General features: G+C 34.2%; 4 protein-coding genes and 1 long non-coding RNA gene across 6 annotated transcripts; 4 read left to right on the plus strand and 1 right to left on the minus strand.

The window, feature by feature from the left end:
* Nucleotides 1-5258: 5258 nt before the first annotated feature.
* On the plus strand, nucleotides 5259-6203 carry LOC18612018 (uncharacterized). Its single transcript, XM_007048580.3, has one exon. It carries the CDS (start codon nucleotides 5267-5269, stop codon nucleotides 5888-5890), a length of 624 nt encoding a protein of 207 aa, XP_007048642.3. The 5' UTR covers nucleotides 5259-5266; the 3' UTR covers nucleotides 5891-6203.
* Nucleotides 6204-7856: 1653 nt separating this feature from the next.
* Nucleotides 7857-10538, plus strand: LOC18612019 (uncharacterized). The gene is made up of 3 exons (XM_007048582.3): nucleotides 7857-8152; nucleotides 8446-8589; nucleotides 10149-10538. The coding sequence occupies exons 1-3, from the start codon at nucleotides 7988-7990 to the stop codon at nucleotides 10290-10292; spliced, it is 453 nt and encodes a 150-aa protein (XP_007048644.3). The 5' UTR covers nucleotides 7857-7987; the 3' UTR covers nucleotides 10293-10538.
* A 1839-nt stretch (nucleotides 10539-12377) lies between these two features.
* Nucleotides 12378-15877, plus strand: LOC148764508 (uncharacterized). 2 transcript variants are annotated; one of them, XR_016024226.1, is made up of 3 exons: nucleotides 12378-14760; nucleotides 14838-15266; nucleotides 15588-15877. It is a non-coding gene; the product is annotated as an uncharacterized LOC148764508 (long non-coding RNA). The 2 variants fall into 2 exon arrangements; XR_016024225.1 differs by having other exon boundaries at nucleotides 12378-12866.
* Nucleotides 15878-17136: 1259 nt separating this feature from the next.
* Nucleotides 17137-19526, plus strand: LOC18612020 (uncharacterized). The gene is made up of 3 exons (XM_007048584.3): nucleotides 17137-17398; nucleotides 17500-17643; nucleotides 19169-19526. The coding sequence occupies exons 1-3, from the start codon at nucleotides 17213-17215 to the stop codon at nucleotides 19310-19312; spliced, it is 474 nt and encodes a 157-aa protein (XP_007048646.3). The 5' UTR covers nucleotides 17137-17212; the 3' UTR covers nucleotides 19313-19526.
* A 570-nt stretch (nucleotides 19527-20096) lies between these two features.
* LOC18612021 (calcium-dependent protein kinase SK5-like) lies at nucleotides 20097-27634 on the minus strand. The gene is made up of 7 exons (XM_007048585.3): nucleotides 26945-27634; nucleotides 25807-25950; nucleotides 25545-25697; nucleotides 24987-25102; nucleotides 21153-21320; nucleotides 20822-21046; nucleotides 20097-20449 (listed from the first exon to the last, which is right to left on the minus strand). The coding sequence occupies exons 1-7, from the start codon at nucleotides 27480-27482 to the stop codon at nucleotides 20309-20311; spliced, it is 1485 nt and encodes a 494-aa protein (XP_007048647.2). The 5' UTR covers nucleotides 27483-27634; the 3' UTR covers nucleotides 20097-20308.

A 27634-nucleotide genomic window follows, 5' to 3' on the forward strand; every position in this document is an offset into this window, starting at 1 on the left:
TTAGACTCTTATGACAGACGTCATCGTATTATAAGAATAAGTCACGATAAATCGGATTATAAAATTAATTCTATAGTGATATACTGTAGTCGATAATCAATTTTATAAATTTTGTTATGCAGAGGATTCATCAAAATGGTAACTGCAGAGTGTATGACTCATGTCATTATTTATTTAATGTGAACAGTGATTTCATGCTAGCTAACTACTAACTAAGAGGAAAAAATAACCAAAAGAAAGAGTTTAAAATAAGAGGAGGATGGACGGCATGTTGAAAGAGAAAAAAATTATCAACCAATTGCGTGCTGTCACTGGATTTAATAATCATATAATCAATTATTAAATAATTAATTTATTGATTAGATTATTTTAAAGACATATAGTTGAACCAATTCACCTATTGGTAGATAATATTCATATTTTTTACCAATCAAAAATTAGTTATTGGTCATCTAATTTATTTCTAAATAAATCAAAATAATTTAGAGATAATATTCATATTTTTTACCAATCAAAATTTAATTATTGGTCATTTAATTTATCTCTAATAATTATACTAATTTAGAGATAAAAATCAAATTTAATTATTTAATTTATCTCTAAATAAATTAAGATAATTTAGAGATAATATCTAACTTCTGCTAATCAAAATTCAATGACTCAAGATCCGACCAATCAAAAGACTTTTAATGAGTCATCATAATTTATCTCTAAATAAATTAAAATACTTTTGAGATAATTCAAAGAGATTACATTCTCATCAAAGTCTCCCACCAAATATTATAAATAGGGGCTCCTCCAAGCCATTTGATTCATTTGGAGGCATTCGAAGATTGAGAGCATTCTAGAGATCAAGAAGAATAGAAGATTTCTAAAGCGAAGATCAAGTGGCAGTGAAGTTCGTGATCAAGTGGCAACAAAGTTTGTGATCAAGCAGCAATGAAGTTCATGATTAAGATATCAAGCGAAGTTCGTGATCAAAATACAATGTTCGTGATCAAGATTAAGTCGTCAAGACTTTTGAAGCAAAGATCAAGTGTTCGTGATCAAAATTAAGTCATGAAGGCCCTTGAAGCGAAGATCAAGCAAGTTCGTGATCAAGACCAAGTCCAAGTCCAAGTTCATGACTCTTGAAGACGAATTAAAGAAATTAATTAGAGGAATTTTCAGAGATTATAACTTATATTATCAATTATTTGTATTTGTCTCATAATTCTCAAATCAAGAAATCTCGATGAGAAATTTGTGTGTACAAATTTTTGGCATGCCCGATGGGACAATCTTTGCCTCTCATCTTCTTTCTTCAAGCAAATCTCCAAATATCTCCAAGTTGAAATGGCTTCTAAGAAGAATCTCATCAATAAACCTGTTATCAAGCCTGCTAGAGCGAATCCTGCAGTCTTTCCAACCTCATCATCAAGCACAAATGTTCCAACACATCCGTATGGTACTCGGAGAAAGACAAAAGCTCTTACTAAATTGTATGAGCAAACTCCCCCAATCCTCAACCAAAATCTTTTGTATGATGCTTCTTCCCCAAGTTCTGAAAAAGCCTCTACTATGCAACTTGCTTCTTCCAAAGAATCAAGTACCAATCAACTCAAGGAACATGATGGCTACTCAAGTAGTAGCTTTGTTTCATCATCCCTTTGCCAAAGTTCTTCGTTAAAAGTGGATTTTGGAATAATGGTTGTCATGACAACTGGAACAACATCTCTAGAAAAACAAGTTGTGCTTCTTGCGAAGACTGTGGAATCTTTGACAACAAGTATCAGAGAAAAAGATGAACAAATTGCCTCAATGATGGCAAAAAATAGTAGCCTTACTGGAAAGGCATCAATGGATCTTGGCCAAACTCAACGCCAAGATAATGAGGAGAATTCCACTATGGAAATGGAAAATAATCTCCAACAAAAATCTAATGAAGTGGTCACCACTAACCAATTAAAAGAATTCATCAAGGAAGCCATCAAGGAACAGGTGGAGAATGTCTCTCAGCCTTCATACACTTATGCCAAGCCATATTCTCAAAAGATTAATCACATGAGGATGACACCAAACTATCAGCTACCAAAGTTCCAACAGTTTGATGGTAAAGGAAATCATCGTCAACATGTTGCACACTTCGTAGAAACTTGTAACAACACTGGCACTTATGGTGATCTTATGGTGAAGCAGTTTGTTCGCTCTTTAAAGGGCAATGCCTTTGATTACAAACTTAGAGCATGGGATGATTGATAATTGGAAACAATTAAAATGTGAGTTCCTTAATCATTTCTGTAGCACTCAACGTGTGGTGAGCATGATTGAACTCACAAGTTCACGCCAATGGAAAGATGACCCTGTGATTGATTATATTCATAAGTGGAGCAATCTCAGTCTTAATTGTAAAGAGCGACTGTCCGAGTCCTCAGCTCTTGATATGTGCATCCAGGAGATGAATTGGGGATTGCGTTATATTCTTCAAGGCATTAAGCCTAAAACTTTTGAGGAATTAGCTACTTGCACTCATGACATGGAATTAAGCATGTCAGCAGTTGGAAATCAAGGACCTCTAGTGCAAGAACCAAGGAAAGGTAAGCAAGATGTCCGTAAAGGGGACAAAGCTTTGGCAGATAAGGGTGAAGGAAAACAGTCTATGACTGTAAATACCAAACCTATCAAGGAGATTGCCAATTCAAAGAAAACCCAAGAAACGAAGCTCGATCCTTCACAAGATAAAAAAAAAAGTGTTTTTGAAAGAAAGATAAGAGAAAAAGTTATCCTTTCCCTGACTCAAATATCACAGGAATGTTGGAAGAACTTCTGAAAGCTAAGCTCATCCAATTGCCAGAGATGAAGCGACTGGAAAAAGCTGATCGAGTAAATGACCCCAACTACTGCAAGTACCATCATTTAATTGGTCACCCCATAGAAAAATGTTTTGTCTTAAAAGACAAAATCATGGGTTTATACCAGGATGGGAAAATTGAGTTTGAAGAAGAAACGGCTACAGCAAATGTAGCATCAGCAACCAGCATGCTTTCTCCACTTAATGCTTTCGAGGCTTTTGCTTCAGATGTTTATCCTATTAATACCTTGATTGTTGACTGAGTAAAGGAGTGCTCTTGACTCTGCGTGCTAGCAGTTTTATTGAAAGAAACTATGAATATACATGCAAATTTAATGAAGCCTGTGAAACTGTTTTGTTTTCAAAATGAAAGAAATTGTAGAAAGATATTTCAATCAGCAAACACAGGGATTCCAGAGTGGCCCTAAGATATAGGTACGTGTTCCACAAAGTACATTTAATTCTTCATATATTTGAAAGATAAAAGATTTTTTTATATATTTATATCCATCAAAATTGATACCAGATGCAAGGATCGACACTGTGAATAAGGTAAATTATATGTAAGTCCATGCACTAAATGTAGGTCAAGGTATTTTAATCAATTTCTAACATTTAAACGTTCTTTTGATAATCCGGTTTAGTCAAGATCAGACTCTTATGACAGATGTTGTCATATTATAATAATAAGTCACGATAAATCGGACTATAAAATTAATTCTATAGTGATATACGGTAGTTGGTAGGGGTGTGCAAACGGTTAGTTCGGTTAGTTTAGTTTTGAATACCCAATAACCGAATTTTTTAAAAATAACCGAAACCGAACTGAACTATATAACTAATCGAACTAACTGAAACCGAACTAATTCGATTAGTTCGGTTCGGTTTCCAAAAATCGAACTTAACAAATTTTTTATTTTTTTTGTTTGTATATATTTATTTATGTTGTATTTTTTAAAATAAATCAATATTACAAAAATATTAAAAATGACCCTAAAAAATTATAATAAATAAATGAATACTCATATAATTTATATGATATAAACAACAATAAATAATTTAGGTTTAGGATTTTTTCATGTAAAATCTCCATAATACCCTTATTTAGGTTCGGTAAGTTCGGTTAGTTCGGTTAGAAATCTCCATAATACCCAAAACTTTTAAAATTTTTTTCATAACATATAAAACTTTTTGAATTTTTTTATATATTCTATTACTAGCTCCCTCAAAATAATGTTTTATTTAATAATTAATATAAATAAAAATAATAAAATAATTTTACTTATCTCACTCAACTTTAAATTTTTTTAATTTATATTATTATTTTTATTTATATTTGTTTATTTTTTTTCATTTTTATTCTATTTGTTCATATGTTATAAGTTTTTATAAATATTCTTTCTCAAATTTCTACAAACCATTAACCATATTCTTTTTCTTTCTTTTTTGTTATATAATATGTGGTATCTACCTTCTACTTGCCATGTTCTTCTTTTTTATATTACATAAATTTTATTTTCTATGATTTTAATCTTTAAAAATTAATAAATTATTATATAGTTCTCAAATATAAGTTGTAATATTACATTATTACTTAAAATTTCATCAATGTATCATTTTTTTTATTAATCTAATTATGTAAGAGAAAATTAACTTGAGTATTTTTTTTATATGCTTTACATTTTATGTTTAGTTAAAATGAAATTCTCTTGAATATATAATATTTAAATAATTCTGATTATATAAGAAAAAATTATTAATCTTATATATCATTTTAAACTATTTATATTTTACAAATTATAGTTTTATATTTAGTTTCATATTTCTATTATCAATATTTTTATTATTGATTGAATTTAACATATTAATTTTTTAAAATTTTTAACTCTTATTTAACTATATTTGGCCCTCCCAATAAAATTTGGCTAGCTCTGCCCTTGACTCATGTCATTATTTACTTAATGTGATACTAGCTAACAACTAACTAAGGGGAAAAAATAACCAAAAGAAAGAGTTTAGAATAAGTGGATGATGGACGGCAAGACCACCAATCAACTTCATGAAGGCAGTGAACTAGTGAACAATAAGTCATGCAAAAATTGCACATGGATGTAATGGAGTTGAAACAAATTAATGGCCTCTTGCAAACAATGAAAAAGACTGGGCCATGATGTTATAGTATTTACAAGGGAGTCTTTGTTTCCAACTCCCAGTAGTGTGGAAGGGGTTACATGTGCCTTTCGACAATAAAAATCCATATATACAAATTAAGAGCATACATGTATTTATGCATACTCTTTTCTATCAAATTTGGCGTCCGAACAATCCGGCGTGAGCTGGGATGACCCCAACCCTCATTAATAAGAGATGCTTGACTTGTATTTTCCCCCTTCAACACGTATATATGTTAATTAATTGATAGGGTCGTGACTCTTGATGGAAACCCAGCTTTATCTACCATTTTCCCCCCCAACAGAAATCAATGTTATTTGCCTTTCTTTCAAAAAAAAACTATTGCTTTTTAATTTTCTACCTCTCGCGATGGTCTCGTCAGAAGATTTTACCTTCCCAAAAATCACCAATCCTATGCCTCTCTTGACGATTTCACCATCGCTATGGCGGGTATCTTCTTTAGTCTATCCAGAATGCGGAGATGATGGTGAAGACGATGGTGAAAGACAAGTACCGAGTTTCCAAAGCAAGAGCTTCTCCCACTTTGGAAGCGAAGCGAATAAGATCAGTGCCGGTTATGATCCGGAGAAAATGGACATGCTGTGGGAGGACTTCAACGAAGAACTGAAAAGGGTTTCTTCCTTGCGTAGCAGCAGGAAAGAGGGGGGAATAATATCATCAAGGGGTGGAACCAAGTCCAAGGCAGAGCCAGCTAGCAGAGAGCCGGCGGCGGTGGAGCTTTACTACGCTCAGGCCTTGAAGATGTCCCAAACCGGCATAGGCACTGGGATGATTTACCACAAGCGGCAGAGTAACAGCACGTTGGCGGTGATGAAGACCTTGAAGAAGTTCCTTTTTCTTCGCAACTTGTTCTCTGTCAAGAACTAGTAGATTTGGTAGGAGCTTTCTTTTGGTGTGTTATAGGCTTAGAGTGTGCCTGACCCAAGATAATTAATTAATAGTTAATGTCTAAGTTGTGGAGTTTTTTTAATTTTATTATTGAGTTTAAGGCATTCACACATGTCTATTCATTAAATATTTTTAATATTTAATAAATAGACATGTGATAATCATATAAACTCATTTACCTGATTATGTATAAAATTGAGAACGTCATTTTTTGTGTGTGGAGTTGCATCTATTTGTATACATAAACTATGTAACATATCCTAATTTAGAAATGATATTATGCATCCCTCAACTATGCTTTTGTGTATATATATATATATATATCTTCGTTTTGATCTTTCTACTCAATGTTTGATCAAAATATTCTTCCTAGTATGAGTATGAGTATGATCAAAATGATGCTTAATCTATATTCGTGTCATGTCATGTGGGGTCCATCAAAATTTCATATAGAGTTAACATAGACCCTATACTAAATAAGCGATAATTTCATTATTTTCCATTTAAATACTATTTATTAGATATCACAGGTAAGCATTGGGGTAGCACAGGGTACCAAAATAATAGGATGGTAAATTATGAAACCTTTATTTAGTAGAGTGGTAAATTTGACTATTTTCTATTTTATCTTTTATCTCAAGGATGGAAGGAAGTGTTTTTCGCTATTGGCCTTAGAACTGCATGGAGTGGGTGTTACTTGAATAATTATTTGAAGCAATCTCAATTTTAATAAATTTTCAAGTGTTCAGTAATATATATATATCAAATCGAGTAATTAAGACAGAACAATGGACTGATTTAATTAAAAAGTAATTGCAAAATCAATTAAATTATATTTTATAAGAAAATGAATCAATCGAATTAGTGAGTGAAATCAATAAAATCGAAATCGAGCAATTATTCGGTTGATTCGATTGGTTTGATGTTGGAAATCAATTTCTGGCTTTTGCCTCAATTGTTTCATTAACTTTTGACTAATTCGGTTCGCACTTTGTTTTGCCAGTCAACTTAAATTAGTTATAACTTATTTTGAGTCTCCACTCTCCATTCCCAAATAAAAGAGCAGACACATAGAGGGGTTATTATTATTATTATTTTTTTTTTTAGCTTCTTTTTCAGTAAATATGTTTGAATCAAAAACTTGCGATTTCAACATGCAAAGTAGGTTTCCAAAAAAAAAAAAAATTAAGCCCAAACACGATGCATAACAAACAATTTGAATTCAAATTATGTAAAAAATTGACAATATAAAACGGTATCTGAAAAAGTTAAAAGGAGAGAGTTATAGAGCGTCACTACACAGTCACACCTGAATCTGGTTCTCCTGGAATGATTCCAACTACGATCAGCCTAAAAAATTTCAGTAGTCTTTTCCACAGAACAAACAGAAACTAACCTAAACCTTGTAATTAAGTGTTTTTCTGTTAAAAAAATGAGTAACTAAGTAGACATGAAAGCAGCCCAAGGTAGCGTTTATTTTGGTATAATTGGTTGAGTTGATTAGCAGAGAGACAGGCCACCTGTTGGCTGCTGCTGTTGGCATGTGAATCGGAGACGACTGACGACTGATGAGTGACGGGGCGGAGGAGGTGAATTATTGGATGCGTGGACCGTGTGCGGTGTAGGGTGTGATTGTGGGCGGCAGTCAGTGGCACGATAAATGCAGCTATCGTTGAGGTATTGCCCATAATAAAACAAAAATTACTCAGAACACTTAATTGTAGTGGTGGAAGAAGGATTTCAATCTTTGAACCTTATTTCTCTACAAGAGAATTAATAAGGTAAATCTAACCGTTAAATCAGCCTTAATTTAATGTTACAGATACCAATTTATATTTTTTCTATTTTTTTTAGTGATAAAAATATTATACTCATTTTATTTAAACTGACACTTGAAAGATAAAAATGGCCCACAAAACTTTAAGTATTTGAAAGAAGTGGCGCTAATAGTCTCTAATAACAAACGCTTGTTAAAATCAAAGAAAACTGCGATGGAGGAAAGTTACTTCTAAAAGAAAGAGTGTATCACAACTCACAACTGAGTTGATTTGGTGAGATCGGAGGCGTCGTTCTAGGATGGACATGGAAACCGTCAAGGAATATTTAGAGAATTCGGCCAACATCGATGGCGATGAACTGCCTTTGAGATTCTTCGAACGCCTAATCATGCATGGTCTCCGTGTTGATCTCATTGAAACCAGTCGAGTCATTTGCACTTTCAAGGTCTCCCCTCGTCTGCTGGTACGATTAGCGCCACCACCCCCCCCCCCCCCCCCCCCCCCCCCCCCCCTTTTTTTTTTCTGTTTCTGTTTCTGTCAAATTCAGGAGATCATTGCTGGTAATTCAGTAGTCCTATTTATGAATTAAAAAATTTTAGGGCATTTAAGTTCATGGGAAAACTCAGAAAAACAGGGAGGGAATTAAGATTTAAGAAGCAAACATATCAAAAAGGGAAATATTCTGTCAAATTCTTAGACGAAAAATAAAAAGAAAAACAAAGAATAATAATTCTGGGTTTTGTTTATTGTGCAAAGAACGGCAGTAATTACTTGCATGGTGGGGTCACAGCGACACTTGTGGACTTGGTTGGCTCAGCAGCAGTGTACACTGTTGGAGCTCCATTCACTGGGGTTTCAGTTGAGATAAACGTCTCTTACATGGATGCTGCATATGCTGATGTGAGTATGCTCTCCTGCATTTACTTTACTAATTTGCTCGTTCTCTAAATCACTCAAAAAAATGTTTGAAAAGAAAACACTCGCATGGTTGACTAAAAGAATTTACTGGCATGTGCACATTTTCATGGGAGGAAGACAAAATTGCCCCTTGATCAATTAACATTGTAAAACATAAATTCCTCGTAAAGCATCCATTGTTTAACTATATATAATTTCGTTATTCTTCAATCTGTTTATGCCTTTTTGATTGTGTTTGTAATATGTTAATATTATAGTTCCAAGTTGTACTCGCTTTTCTATATATGTGTGTGTGTGTGTGTGTGCAGTAGATAGACAGTAATTTGAATCGCGGTTTCACATAGTAAGTGTCTACCATTGCTACTTGTTGCTCAGGATGGTGTGTTTCTAACAGGTTATTGGTTTTCTTAACACTATGCTTGCAACTTTTGAGTTTCTGCTCAAATTCCCCATTGATTTGTTGAGACATTTTTCACTACTTGTTGAGTTCTAATCAGTTTCATAGCAGATAATATTTTGAATAAACAAACTGGATATTGGAAATAAGCTTTATGCAAATTTGGGATCTTTGCTAGTGTTAGATCTTGCAATTATTATAAATTGTTGTTATTGAGGAGTGAATCTGGTGTCTAGACTAATGTGAGAATAAGAGAGCTGGCGACACAAAAGAAGTACTAAAGGGCATTGGAGTTTACTTTGGCATGCCTTCTTCGACGGTCAAGTTAGTGAGAAAAGCTTAAAGAGGTTTGAGAGAGTGTGTGGATCGTGCCTCATGTCTTAATCATAATGGGGTACAAGGTGCAATGTGAGAGATCCAAAGAGTGCCCTTTTAGGGCCTTGGAATGACCGTATGACCCTACCTAACAGTTATAGTCTCCCCATGAAAAGAATTTTATAAGTTAGTCAGAATCTTTGTTTGCTGGACAATTCTTTTTTCTGATGATCAATGTGTGCTTCAATTCATCAACAGGAATTAATGTGCTTTCTTTTACAGCTTTTGTTGGTGTTTTTAGAATACACTTCTGTAAAATATGAGTAGAAATTTATTGTGATGGTCTTCTTTAAGCCTGGACAAGGCTGAAAGAGAAAGGAAAAAAAAATAAGGGGGGGGGGGGGGGGGGGGGGGGGGGGGGGGGGTGTGGGGGAGTTAGGGGTTTGCTCTAGGCAGTGCTTCTTGTAATGTAATTATGAATTTCACAGTGCAAGAGTTAAAGAAAATTCCACTAGAGCTACCTTTCTTTGTGCATCTAGTTATTTCTTGGAGATACCCTTTCTTCTTTGCATCTTGTAAGTAATATATCATGTCTAAATTTTTTAGTTTTGCTTTTCAAGTAACTAAACAACCGTAAGACTGGAAACTTGTATTTCCTTCTTTTCTTTTGCATGCTTTGAATGAAAAAAAAGTTTATTTGCTTTTTTTGGGAGCTTTAAAACAGTAGAGGTGGGAAAGGGCAATGTTTCTGATTTAGGGTTCTTGGCAGCAACCTTTGAGAAATGATATATAATCCATTTATGAATGTGCTATGGTTTTGCTTATGTAGGAAGAAATTGAGATAGAAGCAAGGGCTTTGCATGTTGGGAAGGCAGTTGCTGTTCTCAGTGTTGAGTTTAGGAAGAAAAATACTGGGAAAATTATCGCTCAAGGCCGTCATACAAAGCACCTTTCTCTACCAAGTAAAATGTAAATGACATTATAATTTGAATAACCATCCTCATAATTCCTCCATTAGGAATGAACAAAATGCGTTGGTTCATGTGTATTCAGAATACACTATTTATTCATGCTTTTTTATTAGACAACTTTAGTCGAATTTCATGTGAAGTTACTTTCTGTGCTTCCTCTATATTGTCACAACTTGCCTTGCTTTGCCTGGTTGTTTAAACCGTCTGCCAGCATGAATCACTGAATGATATATTGGATCTTTATACTAGTTGTTTTTCCTTTTTCTATTTTGACATACTAGCCGATTTTGTTATGCATGAAATTGCCAAGTTGATGGGTTTTAAACAACTTAAAATACAATAGTTTTACTTGGATAAATATCCTTAGTAGGACTTAACTTTGATTCAAAAGTCTGTTTAAGGTTTGACCTAGTCAATATTGAATCGGAATGAAAGAACGATTGATTACTTCATTGCAATTGATCGAGTACAGAAGCAAGCCTTTTATACTTGCTTGTTTTGTACACTGTTAGTAGAAGCTAATCCTACTTAAAAAGCTTAAAACTCAGTGACAGAGAAGGATTACATAATTAATGAGTTTATATTTGATACCGAAATTTTAAATTTATTTTTTAATAACATCGTTTAATGTCCTGACAGCGTATAGATTAACATAATTAGAATCACATGCAAACATATCTGCATGTGCTCTTTACTAACTAACTAGTAATTAAAGGCACATGTGCCTTTGTGCTGATTGACCTTCTATTAAAACAGAGGGAGATGGACGTCAGTGGTTATTGCTGGCCCATAATTAGCAACCGAAGTATATGTGCAAGAGCCAAGATCATTTGGGAGAAGACAAATTTTGTATCGGAGGAGCATATATTCTTTTTAATATAGTTGTTGCAAAAAGTAAAAAATAAAGAAGTATATTCAAATAAAAATATTATTTTAACTATACGTAAAAAATTAAAATATTAATGGTTAAAATTTCTATTTAATCCCTCTACTTAGGTGTTTTTTCAATTTAATCTTTTTACTCAAAATAGTGATAATTTAATCTTTTGGTTTTAAAAATTGTTTCAATTTAATCTCTCTAACATTTTCGTTCAAATTGATTGTTACGATGTTAACGTAGTATCTAATGCTGACGTGAAATGTGAGGTGGGTTTAAATTGTTGACATGGCACTTCCACATCGCTATGATAGTGCCACGTAGACATGTCACATGGCCTTATCAGTCTAACATGTCACTGATGATGTGGCATGTCAAGGTGGAAAAATTTTCCCTCAAAGTCAAATTTGGGTTGACATCAGAGGGACCTAATTGAAAAAAAATTTGAAAAACAGGGACCAAATTGAACAAAAAAATTAATATGTAAAGAGACCAAATTGAAGCAACAAAAAAATATATATATAATGTGACTCACTAATCAGATTGTTCTCCATGAGAACATGGAAGGAAAAAGTTCTCCAGCAAACAATATTTTGCACTAAATAATAATTATAATTATAATTATAATATGAAAGAAGATACATCCACTTATATTTATGTGCAAATCCATTTACAAAAGCTGTACAAGAGGCTTTGTAATCCAAAATATGTTTGCACAAAACTATTTTCTAGTAACATTCTTGTGCAATATATGCCATTTACAAAAAATAAGTTATCTATAATTATATACTATTGATAAACACCGCAACCACCTATAACTATATAATAATTTTGACAAAAGCATGGCAACAACAAGTACCCAACATTTAAGTACTTAGCATATAAATAATTAAAAATCACAACAAATTCTAGTCATTTTTACTACTTTCTTGAGTGGGTAGCTCAACTTCAAATTGTGATCTCCTAGGTGGCTCATATTTGGCCATTTCTTGTAGCAATATAAACAAAAACAATGTCAAAATCTCAATTTAGCTCACATTTATAACATGATAGAATGCAAGTGCAATTTTGCTCACTATTAATTGCTTGCTAGATATGAATGATGTTGAATCCCCACGGCCAATTGCAACAACCAATTGATTTGGTTTTCTAGCCTATACAATAAATTGACATAATAAACATAAACTAAATTTACTCACTAATATAACATGATAGCAAAAGATAAACTCCAAACAAATCAACCAAATGTAAATAATTGTTAATAAACATAACATGACATAAAGAGGGACTAAATTTACTCACATTTATAATAGAAATATGTTTTAGAGGAGATGTAGGTGTTTAGGCAAATTTGGTTTAACTTCTAGAAGCTACTGTCCCCCCTCCCTTAGAGCTTGCTTGCTACAATTTAGTCCTTGAGGTAGTAACATCATTTGAACTAAAGTCTTTAGTACTTGCAGTAGTAGACTGAGCACTTCTACTAGCCCTTATTTTTATCCTTTTAGCAACAGTAAAAGCACTTGACCTAGCAGCACCTTGACTGGCACTAGCAGCAAATTCCTGCACCAACAACAGCAAATTGACTTGGTGCATCAGTAGCACCTTCAACTGGGGCACCAGCACCACCGTGACTTGGTATAACAGTAGTAGTAGCTTCACTTGGTGCACGAGCAGTGGTAGAAGATTTCTTCTTTCAACTGTGAGTTTTCTGTGTGCTTGTCTGACCATAAACATGAAAATTAGAAAAAGTTAGTAACCGACAATAATAAATAATTAATAAATAAAGCTAGAAGATACTGACTTGCTTCACTAGACATTTAGACCTATTATGTCCTTTAGAACGATAAAAAGTGCATTTTATTTTCCTTTCGACCCTGAACATCCTTGTCTTATTTGGGCCTTCATCTGGTTCTTTTTTCCTCTATTTCTTGGGTTGTCTTGCAAATCTTTTCACATATGGAGGTAAGACAGCCTCCATATTCTACTGAAACCAGAACATTAGCCCTCTTACAATATGGAGCTGTTGGTCATATGCCTTGAGATATTCATTTTTTTTAAAAGAGTCTGCCAAATACTTTGTAGGGTTCTCTCTCTCATAGTAGTTAACGCTGATGGCATGTTGGTATGACACTCCACCAATGTCTCAAGCTCTATAGTTACATGTCTCATTCCATAAACATATTGTGTAGCTTTCCTTAACATATTTTTTAGCATCTTCCCAAAATACTTCATAAAGATGGGAACTATTCTAATCCGCCTCTCATTTAGTTGCCAACCCTTTATACTTCTCAAATTTTCTAAGTATACGAGGACCAAAATTAGTTTTCCACTTCATCCCTTCTACCTTGTTTTACACCAATCTCCTTATCACATAAAACTTGATATCCTCGAGCATGCTGATTATAAGCTTGCATTTGGATTCTATTATAACTTTGTTAAATGTCTCGCACATATCGTTATCGATGACATTACACTTGACGAAATTAAAGAACTATGCTTGACACCAGTGTATAGGATCTCAATTCTCAAGCAAGTGGTTATGTGCAGCCTCATTCATGGACTTGAGAAGCTCCATTTGCCTCTTGAACTCTAGTTGGTTAAAAGATCTAGCATAGCGCCAAAATTAGTATTTCAATTCCTTATCTCTGAACTTTTTCCCAAACCTCGAGTAGATGTGTCGTGCATACCTTTGTTGTTTAACATAAGGAAGCAACTCATTGATAGCATTTAGCAGCCTTTATAATAAGAAAATACACTTAATAAGATGAGGAATTGAAATACCAATTTTCGCGTTGTGCTAGATCTTTTAACTAGCCAGAGTTCAAAAGGTAAATAGAATTTCTCAAGTCCATGAATGAGGCTGCACACAACCACTTACTTGAGAACTAGGATCCTATGCATTGGTGTCAAACATATTTCTTCAATTTTGCCAAGTGTGATGTCATTGACAATAACATGTAAGACATTTAACAGAGTTATAAAAGAATCTAGATGCAAAGCATGCTCAAAGATATAAGACTTTATGTGATGAGGAGGTTAAAGTAGAACAAGGCAGAGGGGATGAAGTGGAAAACTGATTTCGATCCTTGTATATTCAGAAAATTAGAGAACTATAAGGGGCTGAAAGCTAAATGGGAGGTGGATTGGAATGGTTCCCATCTTCATGAAGTATTATGGGAAGATGCTGAAAAGCATGTTAGGAAAAGCTACACAATATATCTACAAAATGGGATATGTACCTATAGAGCTTAGGACATCACTAGAGTGCTATGCCAACATGCCATCAATGTTACTACTATAAGGGAAAAGAGCTTACAAACTATCTGACAGATTCTTTTAAAAAGAGTTAATATCTGAAGGCATATAACCATCAGCTCTATCTTGTTAGAGGGCCAATGTTCTGGCCTCAATGGAATGTGGAGGTTGTCATACCTTCATATGTGAAGAGATCTACTAGACAACCTAAGAAGCAGAGGAAAAGAGAACCAGATGAAGGTTCGAAGAAGATAAGGATGTCGAGAATTGGAAAGAAGATAAAATGCACTCTTTGTCGTCAAGGAGGACATAATAGGTCCAAATATCCAATGAAGAAGGTCGATATCTTTTAACTTCATTTATTAATTATTTATTATTGTTGGTTACTAACTTTTTTCTAATTTCCATGTCTAAGGTCAAACAAGCACACAAAAAACTCACAGTTGAAAGAGAAAATCTTCTGTCACTACTTGTGTACCAAGTGAAGCCATTATTATTGCTGCACCAAGTCAATGTGTTGTTAGTATCCCAAGTGAAAGTGCTACTGGTGCATCAAGTCAATTTGCTACTGGTGGTACAACAAATAAATTTGCTGCTGGGTGCAAGTCAAGGTGTTGTTGGGTTAAGTGCTTCTACTATTGTCAAGAGGATAAAAGTGAGGGTTTATAGAAGTACCCAATTTGCTACTACAAGTATTGAAGGCTTTAGTTCAAATGATGTTATTGCCCCAAAGACTAGATTGAAGCATGCAAGCCCTAAGGGAAAGGGAACAGTAGCTTCTGGAGACCAAACCAAATCTACCTCAACATTTACATCTCCTCCAAGACATTTTTTTGTTATAAATGTGAGTAAATTTAGTCCCTTTTCATGTCATGTTATGTTTATTAATAATTATCCATATTTGATTGATTTATTTGAAGTTTATCTTTTGTTGTCATGTTATATAGGTGAGTAAATATAGTTTATGCTTATTATGTCAATTTATTATATAAGTTGGAAGACCAAATCAATTGGTTGATTTGGTCTTCCAACTAGTCGTGGGGATTCAAAATCATTCATATTCAATAGGCAACTAATAGTGAGCACAATTGCACTTGCATTCAATCATATTATATAGGTGAGCTAAATTGAGATTTTGACATTGTTTTTGTTTATATTGCCTCAGGAAATGGCCAGATAGAGGCCACCTAAAAGATCACAATCTAAAGTTGAGCTACCGCGGTAAAAATGACTAGAGTTTGTTGTGATTTTTAATTGTTTAAATGCTAGGTACTTAAATGTTGGGTACATATTGTTCCCATGTTTTTGTCAAAAATATTATACAGTTATAAGTAGCTGTCATGTTTTTGTCAATGTTAAATAGTTATAGGTGGCTTGTTTTTTGTAAATGGCATATATTACATAGGAATGTTGCTAAAAAATGGATTTATGCAAAGCATATTTTGGGTTACAAAATCTCGTGTACAGCTTTTGTAAATGGATTTACATAAATAAATAAATATATATATATGTATGGATGTATCTTTTTTCGCATTGTAATTATAATTATTATTTAGTGCTAGATACTATTTGCTAGAGAATTTTTTCCTTCCATGTTCTCATGGAGAGTAATCTGATTAGTAAGTCACATTATATTTTTTTGATTCAATTTGGTCCCTTTACATATTAATATTTTTATTCAATTTAGTTTTCTTACTTCTAATTTTTCTTTAATTTGGTCCCTTTACTTCAAATTTTTAATCAATTAAGTTCCTTTGACGTCAGTCCAGATTTGATTTTGAGAGAAAATTTTTCCACCTTGACATACCATGTCATTGTTAGCATGTCAGATTGATAATTTCACATGGCATGTCCACGTGGCATTGTCAGAGTGACGTGGCACTATTTCATCAACAACACAAACCCACTTCAAATACCACATCAACGTTGATGTCAATACTGTAACAGTCAATTTGGACAAAAAATGTTTGAGGGATTAAATTGAAGCAATTTTCAAAACTAAAAACTTAAGTTATTACGATTTTAAATAGAGCGATTAAATTGAAGAAAATGTTTATGTATAAGGATTAAATGGGTAATTTAACAAATAAATAACATGTTTAAGAGTGGATACAAAAATTAGCTTTATTATTAACTGATTTTCTAATTTACGAATTTTTTTTTGTTTTTAAAGTTTTTATTTCTTTATTTTAATTACTTTATATTTGGTAAAAATGAAAAATGGAAAAGAATATTTTATATATGATGTACAATTTTAGAATTTAAATTTATCATAAATAAAAAAAAAAACTGATTCTTTTACGCTCTTTTACCTACAACAAGGATTTTGTAATAAACCAAATAGAAGTAGACAACATAAGAATAAAGAAAAAAGGGATTTTATGTTTCATTAGTATTTTAAAGTTACTAATAAAATAATAATTTGTTATGTATATCTTATTTTTAATTAAATTAACATTTGATAAAAAATAAAATTTTAATTTTAATTTAAATGATTTCATTTAAAATTTCAAATTATTTAAATCCGAATTATTTTTAATTTGAATCAATTTAGATTCAGATGAATTTGTGCAAATATTTCAGTTCCGAACAGTTTTATCATAATTTATTATTTTTATAGTAAAAAATTAATATTTTTATTAAAATACCACGTGTCGCACGAGGCAAATATTAATTATGCTGCACATCACGTGGGGTGGCATGGTGTGGAGTGGTGTGGTGTGCCGCCTGTCTTGAAAAACTTGACTTGATGGAGCTCGACAATCGTGTGAGACGGGGCAGCCAAAGAGAATGGACTTGGAAACAGTGAAGAAATACTTGGAGAAAGGAGGTGGCGACGACGACGACAAAAACGCCCCAACCATCCATGGCTTCCCTTCCAGATTCTTCGAAAATTTCATTATGCAAGGTCTCCGCGTGGACCTCATCGAAAAGGGTCACCTCCTTTGCTCTATGAAAGTCCCTCCACGTTTACTGGTTGGTACTCTCAATTTCAACTGATTAGAAATCTCAATTTCAATTATTGATATTTGATTGATTTGGGTTTGTTTTTTGTTTGGTGGTTAATTGTGCAAAAGAACGCTGGTAATTTCTTGCATGGTGGAGCCACGGCATCTCTGGTGGACATGATTGGTTCAGGGGTTTTATACACTTATGGAGTTAGTTCCAGCGGAGTTTCTGTTGAAATTAATGTCACTTACTTGGATTCTGCATATGTTGATGTCAGTGAATTTCTCCTACTTATATCTTCTATCCAATTTCTTCCCAAATTAGCTTATGTTACCTTCTTTGCTTGACTTGCATCTTTGAATTAAAATGAGTTTTCTTTCCTTTATTTTTTTCTTAAAATTAAAATTGGAAACTGATTCATCATTCATTTGCTGGCACCTTTTCTACAGCTCTCTGAGTTTTTGATCAGTTTTGTAGTAGGAATCTTAGAATAAATTAATGGGTTGATATAGGTTTGGAGGTCTTAGCTGTTGTTAAATCTTAAAAATCATTGTAGATCATGCGGGCCGTAGTTAACTGCAATCTGCTTCCCTGAACTATGCCTTTTCTCAAATGCATTTCAGAAATTTCTCCTTTTTGATGATCAAATATGTGTTTGAAATTCATCAAGTTGAGACTCATATCCATCCTTTGTTCAATGTTGCTTGTTAATGATACAGGGGACTTCATTTTTGTTTATCCTAATTGCATCTAATAAAAAAGAATGTACTCCATCCGTTTATTATGAATTATCTTAGAGTTATTGCAGCCTTAACTTTTTCATTAGTTTTGGTCTTACACTGTTGTCCTTACCAATGATGTGTGATCTGGAACGCTGGAAGATATCAAGAATCTGATGCTCTGATGGTGGTTAACATGAAACATGCTCTGAACTTTATTTGCAAGTGCATTAGAAAAAGAAATCTTTGATCTGGAATTGCACCAATTAATGAGATTGCTTGATTTATTTGCTGAATTTCTATCACCGATTTAGTTCAGTATGCAGGTTAGCAACCTTTATGATATTTTGTGTTTTCTGGTGGTTTTCTCTTTGTCTAGTTGCTTTGAAAGGAGTTCAGTTTCAGTTGAATTTGTGATCCATGAGTACAAATTCACCATAAAGAAACTTCTAATTGATTATAGGGCTGCATGTAGTTCAATCTTGAGTACAAATACACCATAAAGAAACTTCTAATTGATTATAGGGCTGCAGGTAGTTCAATCTTTCTTTCCCTTCCAGTTCATTTTTCTTTTGCCCATGCTTTAATGCCCTAGTGTTATTCCCCATTGACAGGGGGAGGGGAAGGGAGTTGCTTAATCTATAATTCTGTGTGCTTTATTATGTAATTATGAATTTTAAAGTGCAAGAATAAGGAAATTACCAATAGAGCCACCTTTATTTAATTTCCTTCTTTCTAGAAAGACATCTACTTGAAGTATTATGCAAAATGATTTTATTCCTTACTTGTTTATCAATTTGCATTTCAAAATATTAAATGAGCATTTGACCTAACCTCGTAGTTGCATGTTTCTCTCTCTCTCTTTTTTAAGACGTGGTTTATTATTTTGTAGAACTGGGAAAAGGGTTTTGGAAAAGTAATGCTTCTAATTTATCATTCTATGCTGGAATTTATGTAGAAATTATGTAAAGGCATTTCTGTTGTCTTTTCTTTGGGAAAATAAAGTTCCCTTTCATCTATAAAATGAAGTTATATTTAAAGGCATTTATTGATGTACATATTGTCACTGCCTATGCAGGAGGAAATTGAGATAGAGGCTAGGGCATTGCGTGTTGGGAAGACTGTTGCTGTTGTCAGTGTTGAATTTAGGAAGAAAGAAACTGGGAAAATTGTTGCACAGGGGCGTCATACTAAGTACCTCCCTGTCCAAAGTAAAATGTAAATGACATTTATGGCCGAATGGTCATCATCACATAATTCCTACAATTTAATTCGCACTTAAGACATGCTTTTAATCAGACAGGTTCAGTAGAATTTCATGCGGAGTTACTAGTTGCCTGCTCCTGATTTTCAGTGCCTTGTATTGCACAGTTGTCTGAAACTGTATTACTGTTAGAATTTGATATCAGTTCCACCGGACTTGGATATTTTCACTAGTTGATTTTCAATTTATGGTTTTCCTCTGCTGCACGTGCACATGTCATAAAACTTTATTGTCTAGACCATCAAGAACGAGTGTCTGCCATAGATTTGTTAAGAAAAACGAACATAATATCACGTTGAAATATGCAATTGATCATCTCGCACTGAATTAGCATATAGTCAGGTCTATCTAAGGGTTTTTTTTTTTTTTTGATGAACAATCTAGCAGAACTGCAGGTTAATACTCTACCCAAGGTTTGATGCAACAGGTGAACAAGTTGAACTTGTCATCTTTATTGGTATGCATCGATTGTTCACATGTAACATATACTCATGGTTGGAGTCTTGGTGCTGGAGATGGATCCTGTGTTTCTGACAGGGAAGTAATTTAGTTAATGGGAGAAAAGGTTGTGGCCTGGAGCACATTCCCAAAGCCTACAGATGTTTGATGTGACAAGAACAGAACAAGAGCTAACAAGTTAAGGTTTAAGGGTGACAGAGCGCATAATGTCCACTTACAGCTTCCGTTGCCATTGTCCTAATATTCTGGTTTAAGGGTAGTGCTTCTGGCATTGATAAACATCTGGGTAAAATGCAGCTTGCAGTTAAGTCATTTTCAATCCCATTTTTCACTTCTTGAAGAGCACAAGTTCTGATAAGTCATAACTTGAAAATGAGTTTGCAAGGAACGAAGTCTGCTAACGCAGAAAAACAGGTAGCCAGTGACTTCTTTCATTATAAGAAGATTGGCAATATATATGTATGTGTATCTATAGCTCCAAAAAGTTACTTTAAGTCATTCAATTTTCTTAGATCCATTAGCCATCACTCCTAAAGCATCGCCCAAATTAATTGTCCTTCTCATGGTTCTCCTCCCAATACCTCCATTGCCCGTCCTCATCATCGCAGCAAATTCCCCATAATCTATTTGTCCATCCTGTACCAAAGCCTTCATTAGCATTAAGTAATTGGAAAATAGATTCACCAATTAATCGGGGTCTTAAATCTGGAAACCCTAACAACTACAGCACAATGATGGGATGGGACAGAGGATCATGCTAATACAGATCAATTTTTACATTTCAAGTAAGGAAAAGGAAAAAGATATAGAAAACTATCTAATAATCTTCTACTTGGGTCAATAGACATTAAAATGCTATTGGTTAGCACCAAAAAGGAATGAGTGTGCTTTCAAACTGTTCCAATGTACATAAAGCCAAGGGATTCTTTTTCTAGAAAAATGTGATAACTAGAAAGATACTATGGAATACAGGTAGCCAGCAGTAAAGCTCAGAAAGAAGAAACTTACATTATCTTGATCAATTTCTTTGATCATCTCATCAAGATGGACGTCGCTTAATCCAAACTCTTTGCAGGCTTGTTGAAGCTCATCAATAGTTATGTATCCACTGCCATCTTTGTCAAAAAATGCGAAGGCTGACACCAGATTCTCCTCCCTCTCTAGTTTATTCAAATGCACTGTAGCAGCAAGGAATTCACCGTAGTCAATTGTCCCACTGTTGTCAATATCTGCCTACAAAAGGAACATGAATGTTTGTCCAATTAGTGAAGATCAAATAACTACAAGAGGAGTACAAAAAGAAAGTCAGACTTATTAGATCATTGATGGGATTTCTTACTGCATCCATAAGATCTTTGATCTCAGATTCCATAAGTTCAGAACCCACTCGCTTCAAGCCATCTTTTAATTCTTCAAATGTTATCGTTCCACTGCTGTCAGTATCTATCATTTTGAATAACTCTTTTAAACCACCAATTTCTTCTTCTGAAAGCCTTTCTGCTATAACCTAAGATTGAGTATGAATGTTAGTAGAAAATATGCACAAAATTGAGAGAACATGAGAAAGACAAAAAATTGTTGCAATAATAATATTTACCAAAATGTTGACTTGAAAGAACAGATGATACACAAATAGACCTCACATAGTACATAATAGTAACATGATAACATGAATGTGACTTTGCATTTAAGGTCTCTAAGAAGCTACCAATTCAAGATCTAGACACAAAGGTTATGGATTATAACATGGAAAAGAAGCGATTCATTTGATCTCCTATTCCAGGCTGAAATTGAGCAATCTAAAGCTGTCAAGATAGTTTGGGTAACTTGAAGATAGTTTGTCAATGGTGATCCATATTTAAATTTCTTCAGCAGAGATCATATAGAGGGATGGGCAGGGGGGAGAAATAGTTGAAGTCTCTCATTCCTCCTTTTTATTATGTAGTCTAGGTGTCATAAGAATTTATAAAAAGGAAATACAAGATGGCACACTGTTCCACAAGATTGATGGTACCAACAAATCAACAATATTTCATAAAGAAAAGTTGCTCAACATCAACAAACGTACCACACCCATAAAACTGCATTATTTTTATTACATCAAACAAGGATTCTCGAATTAATCAACTGAAAGGACTCCATCACTTTTGCCTGGAGAATCACCACAAGGTGAGACATCATCTTATAAGAGCCTCATTGGTAAAATAGACAATGCATCACTTTGGAGAAATAGGTTGCAAGCAAGCGAATAAAATGTAAAGCTGCCCTTAAAAGATTAATTTTGCTTTTGAATTAATTAAGGAGGTTTGTAAAGCATATTAAGTCATATTGATTTGTTTCCCTGCCTTTTTAAGATAAATCGGAGTTGACGGTTCAACTTGGACCAATTAATTGACCACATTTTTGGTGCAGCTAGAAGTGTATGAGGAAGAATACATTTAACTCTAGTCAACTAGAAAGAAATTTCTATGCAGCAGAAACAAAGTTTGTTCAATATAAATATTGTTTACATTCATGTATAAGAATTGAATCCGACATTAGAAGTTAAAATTATATTGAATGCTTGAAATAATGTGGTTCATTTCAATCCAACAGCTTATTGTTTTCATTAAGGTGGCAACACATTTACTGAAGGCTTCATGAGAAGATAACTTTTAAATTGAGGTATAAATGAAATTTGTGCAAGCACTATAACTCTGAAACAATTAAACATTATTTTTTTTAAATCACCAATGTTTCTGAATGAATAAAAATAGATCATGACAAATGATGTTCAGTGTTGTTCAGAGCCCTTACTTCTATCAAAGAACTCACATGTAATCCACCCTAGGTACTGATGACACCAGAAAAATTGATATCATGAAAATAGATCTTGACAAATGATGTTTGGAGTTGTTCAGAGCTCTTAATTCCATCAAAAATCACACATGTAATCTATCCTAGGTACTGATGATGCCAGAAAAATTGATATCATGCTTCTAATCTTGAATACATATATACAAACATGTTTTCATTTTTAAAATGTAAGATGATCTGAACATGCTTTCTGTTTAAGGCATAAGCGAACAGTTAAGTTTAGCTTACCATAACCAATGAGTTTGGGTCTTTAAGAACAGCCAGCAGAACAAAAGAAACCAGAAATATGGCTAAACTCTAAACTCAGCTTGATTAGGTTAAAAGACATAACTTATGACTAGGCTCTTTAGTTTAGATACTCAAAACAGGGCAGGTAATGCTGCATTAAACCCCAGCAATTTTCATACCCTTGGTTGAGCTTTCTTATGTAAACTTGGCAAACTAGCTTAAGCCTAGTCATACAAGCCTGAGAAACAAGTTGAAGTTACACTTGGTTGTGTGATCAAGTACAAGTACAAGCTCACAAACATGCTAGAAATCAGGTTATTTGGATAATTTAGCCAAGCTCATTATAAATGTTTCGAATTTGAATCAAGAAAATTTCGGGCATTTATGCATCTATTGTAAGATTTTGACTCCCAGTCAAGTGAGTTAACTTCTATGTTTGAGGAAAAGGGATACAACAATCTCATCTAAAATTTGCAGGTCATTCTGAAGATTTCTCTTCATAAATTTTCTAAGGAACAGTGACTGAGAAAGAAAGAAAGACAAGACAGAAGAAAGGAAAGAGCTCTGAGTGTGTAAATCTGCTACCCCCCTGTTTCTAGATTTTGAATTGTGAATAAATCCAAAGTTCAAAATGACAATTATTTGTCCCGCATCTACTAGCAGCCATGTCGATTTTTTATCAAAGTGGGCATTTCTATTAATAAAAATAAGAAAAATTAAATGTGATATTAACCACACTTCAGCATGCCTGATTCCAGCTGCCTCAATAATATATGTATAGTAGATTTTCCTTACACCAGCCTTTTCTTTATTTCCTTTTGTGGTAAATCTTCACCAGTTATTTGTGCATATGGTTTTCATGTTAAAATACAATATTTCACAGAATTATAAATAGACAACTCACATTAAAATTGCAATCTACAGTAAAAACTCTCAACAACTCAAGTTGAGTGTCTGAGCTGAACCTAAGCTTTAACATGCAATCCTCATGCTAAGGTTGGTTTTGATCTCAAGATTGGTTAAAGGTTACTTTCCAAGCCTGAACAAGTGAAAGTGACCTTGGTATAGCATGTTCTCAACCATTATTTACTACCCCCACACTTGGAAATACAGGTAGTGTACTTCCATCAGAGATTATCTAGGAATCATTCTATTGAGCATGCAATAATACTTCATGGGCCTTGCTCATCAGCTTATACACCAAAGATGTTGGCAAAAAATATGACATACAATGTAATTATTTATTTTCAGGTCAACAATTCCTTTGAAATCTTTGAAAATATGTAAATGTGATGGTAGCAAGTAATCGATTGTTCAAGAAAAATATATTAGGCATGTGGTGGCCTGGTCTTATAGTTCGAAAGGATTATGCTGTAGAGTCATACCTGGAGTTTTGGGTAACTAGGAAGTAGGCACAGTATCTCATGTCGTTCTCATCAAGTTCAATGTAAATGGAATGGTATCACATCTAATGTGGCTTTTATTTAAGCAAATTTAACTCTAATCCTATAAGCACATGATAATACTAGCTTAGGCACATATTAAATAGATAATATTCACAGGATTTTAACTTGTATCATTATAGTAATGTTACAATTTCTCCCAAACTAAAACTAGAAAGGTCATACAAATTGTTAAGAAAATTTGCTCATTTGCCAAGAAATAACTAAAAGAATTTTTGCAAAACAAATAATCTTTCCCTGGTCTTGCTTTAAGCCTTTTACGTAAGAGAAATTCAGAAAGGTTATCAGCCAATCAGAACAAATAAGAAAACTGCATCAGAGAACCAAATATCTATACTGCATACAGTATTCCAAGTATGCAAACTGGAGAGTGAAGCTAATAGGAACTAGCAAAATTGCTCCAAGAAACATTAAGACTTAACAACTATGGGCTCTAAATGCTTAACAAATCAATAAATCTCATATTGAACCCAACTAATACTGATGCAATGAATATTTTCCAAATGAAATTGAGAAAGGATATGTTAAATGTGTAATCATGTATAGAATAAACACTAAGAAGCTTTACTAGTCCAAGAACTATAAGTTGTCTAATGAAAATACATATTATGCATTAGTTTACTTACTCGCAAAGCCATCTTCTTAAGTTTGTTCATTGCTGAGAACTGCTTCAGGCGTGACAATACTGCAGAATCAAGAGGTTTATCGGGTGCAATTGTGTCATCTACAATCCATGGATGACCTGGTACAAATGGTTAACACCATAAGGTTGTGAGAAACATCAGCAGTAAATTTCCTAGCAATTCTTTTATACTATGTTTGGAAACATGAATTTGGGAGAAAGGACTTGGATTTGGTTTGTATATAAAAATGGTGAGGATGAATGCAAACATTATGTAAAAAATAGCTCAGATTCAATGCACCAATGTACTTGAGAGGGCACAACAAGATAAATTTAAGTTCCCTATATCATTTAGGTATTTCAACTTTGTCATTAAGTGGAGATAAAGGAAATCTATGAATTGAAAATAATCATAAAAGTCATGTTCTCATGGGTTCTATCACACAATTTATACTAATTTCGTCCAAATCCCTTCTTCCAAATTCATGATTCCTAATGCAACCTTATTTTTATCTGACGAAGTCCTTAAATTTTCTACTTTTATGCAGCAAAAGAAACTTACATAAGACTTGATAAGCAGTTAGTCTTCCCTTTGGATTGCGGTCAAGCATTTTTCGTATGAGATCCTTAGCACTTTCAGAAATAGCAGGCCATGGTTCTGAATCAAAATCAATTTTCCCTTGTAAAATCTGCCGAAAGATCCCCATTTCAGTTTCTGGAGGTAACAGCATTGGTTATCAGATTTGGAACCATAAGAAAGAATTTCCCCTCTAAATATCCTGAACCTTATTCTACCAGCAACATATGCACTCAAAAGTCACTACCTGCCCAAAATGGAGGCACCCCACTTAATAATATGTACAGAATAACACCAGCACTCCACACATCTGCTTCAGGTCCATAATGCTTCCGTAACACCTCTGGTGCAACATAGTATGGACTCCCAACAACATCACAAAAAGATTCGCCTACAAAGAGATCGAGGAAATTATAAGTTCTTGAAAAAGAGTGTTGCAAAAGAACAACTTAATAAGACAAGCTTAAATGTTTAAGACACTCATAGCAACTTTAAACAAGGTGGAAAAGAAACCGCAGATCTCAAAAATCTTTTCCCCATAGCAAAAACATTACACAGCCAAAGAAAACAAATGCTGTTAAACCAAACCCGATATGATACAAGGATTTTCCTGCAACATTTTCTGCAGCTTGTCATTGCAGTTAATGACACAAAAATATTAGTAACAGTAAATAACTTTCTGGGTTTTTCTGGTTCGGAAAGGTCCCAGAAACATGCTAAGCACTGCCACAACCATGCGCTCATGCATATGTACATGCATGCCATTCCTCTTTCCTTGCACCCTAACAAAGTCAAGTAAGCCTTAACTGTAAAACTAGGAAGCCTAGCTATACAAAATCTTTTCATCCAATTTGAACTATTAAAGGCCATACTCTCAACATGTTAAATTATTTTACTGGCGGTACTTAAGTCTGTTTCATTCCAGTTAATAGTCCTATTCCTTGTGTCTTTTTAAGTATTTAGCTCATTCGGTCTTTCCGCCGTATGTATGTCTCGGCATGTATTATACGCAACTAAAGCATCTAAGGCATTCTTTCCCTGACTACTTCCACCTCCTACAAGTCAGTTCATTTGTCAGATTCCCTTTTCTCCTCCTACTGCCACACCTGAATGTTACTAACCCCCATCTCCCCATTCTCTTGCCCTCCCTCCTCACTAAGGAAAAGTATTGCTGTAAGCAGCTAAACTTATCAAATGGCATTCCAGCTGATACTAAGCTGTGTAAAATCACACTCCTCGTGTCACTGAAAACCAAATTGATGCATTTTATTATTTCTGGACATGCCAAATCAAAAGGCCAACCCTTGCCCCACCAAAGAAAGTCCATAGCATAGCAGGGAACCAGTGAGAAATAATCTGAGGGGAAAAGATTTAAAAGAATAAACCTGGCTTGTAGAAAACAGACAATCCAAAATCAGTGGCCTTGAGGGCAGCATCTTCGTCAACGGTATCAAACAAGAAGTTCTCAGGCTTCAGATCTCTATGCATGACCCCAAGGGAATGGCAAGTCTCAACAACTCCAACAATGGTTTTGATCAACTTGGCAGCCTCCCTCTCACTGTAATGACCTTTCTTGACAATCCTGTCAAAAAGTTCACCACCCTCACAGAGCTCCATGACCAAGTGCACAGAAAGCTGGTCCTCGTAGGTGCCCCTGATCCTGACCACATGGGGGTGCTCCGAGAGGTGGTGCATTATCTGGATTTCTCTCCAAACGTCCTCGTAGTCCTCTTGGCAAATCAGTTTCCGCTTTGGGATTGACTTGCAGGCGTACTGCTGCCCTGTTGGCTTGTGGGTGCACAGGTATGTGGTTCCGAACTGGCCTTGCCCAAGCGTCTTCCCTAGGCTGTAATGATCCGCCAGGCTTGGGGTCGTGTAGGGAAGGACCCTTGAGGGTTTTGTCCCTGAGCTCGTTTTGCTCATACCTCGGTTTTCTTTCTTCGTTTTACTCTTTGAACCTTGAGTGAGATGCAGAAAGAGAGAGAGAGATCGTTTTCACTGTCAATATCAAATCATCTTTTATTAATCTTAGGAAATTATGCTTATCTATGGCTGAAGAATGGAGATTGGAGATG

Source organism: Theobroma cacao, chromosome 1 (assembly GCF_053813885.1).
Source record: "Theobroma cacao isolate CCN51 chromosome 1, ASM5381388v1, whole genome shotgun sequence".
NCBI classification, from domain to species: Eukaryota; Viridiplantae; Streptophyta; class Magnoliopsida; order Malvales; family Malvaceae; genus Theobroma; species Theobroma cacao.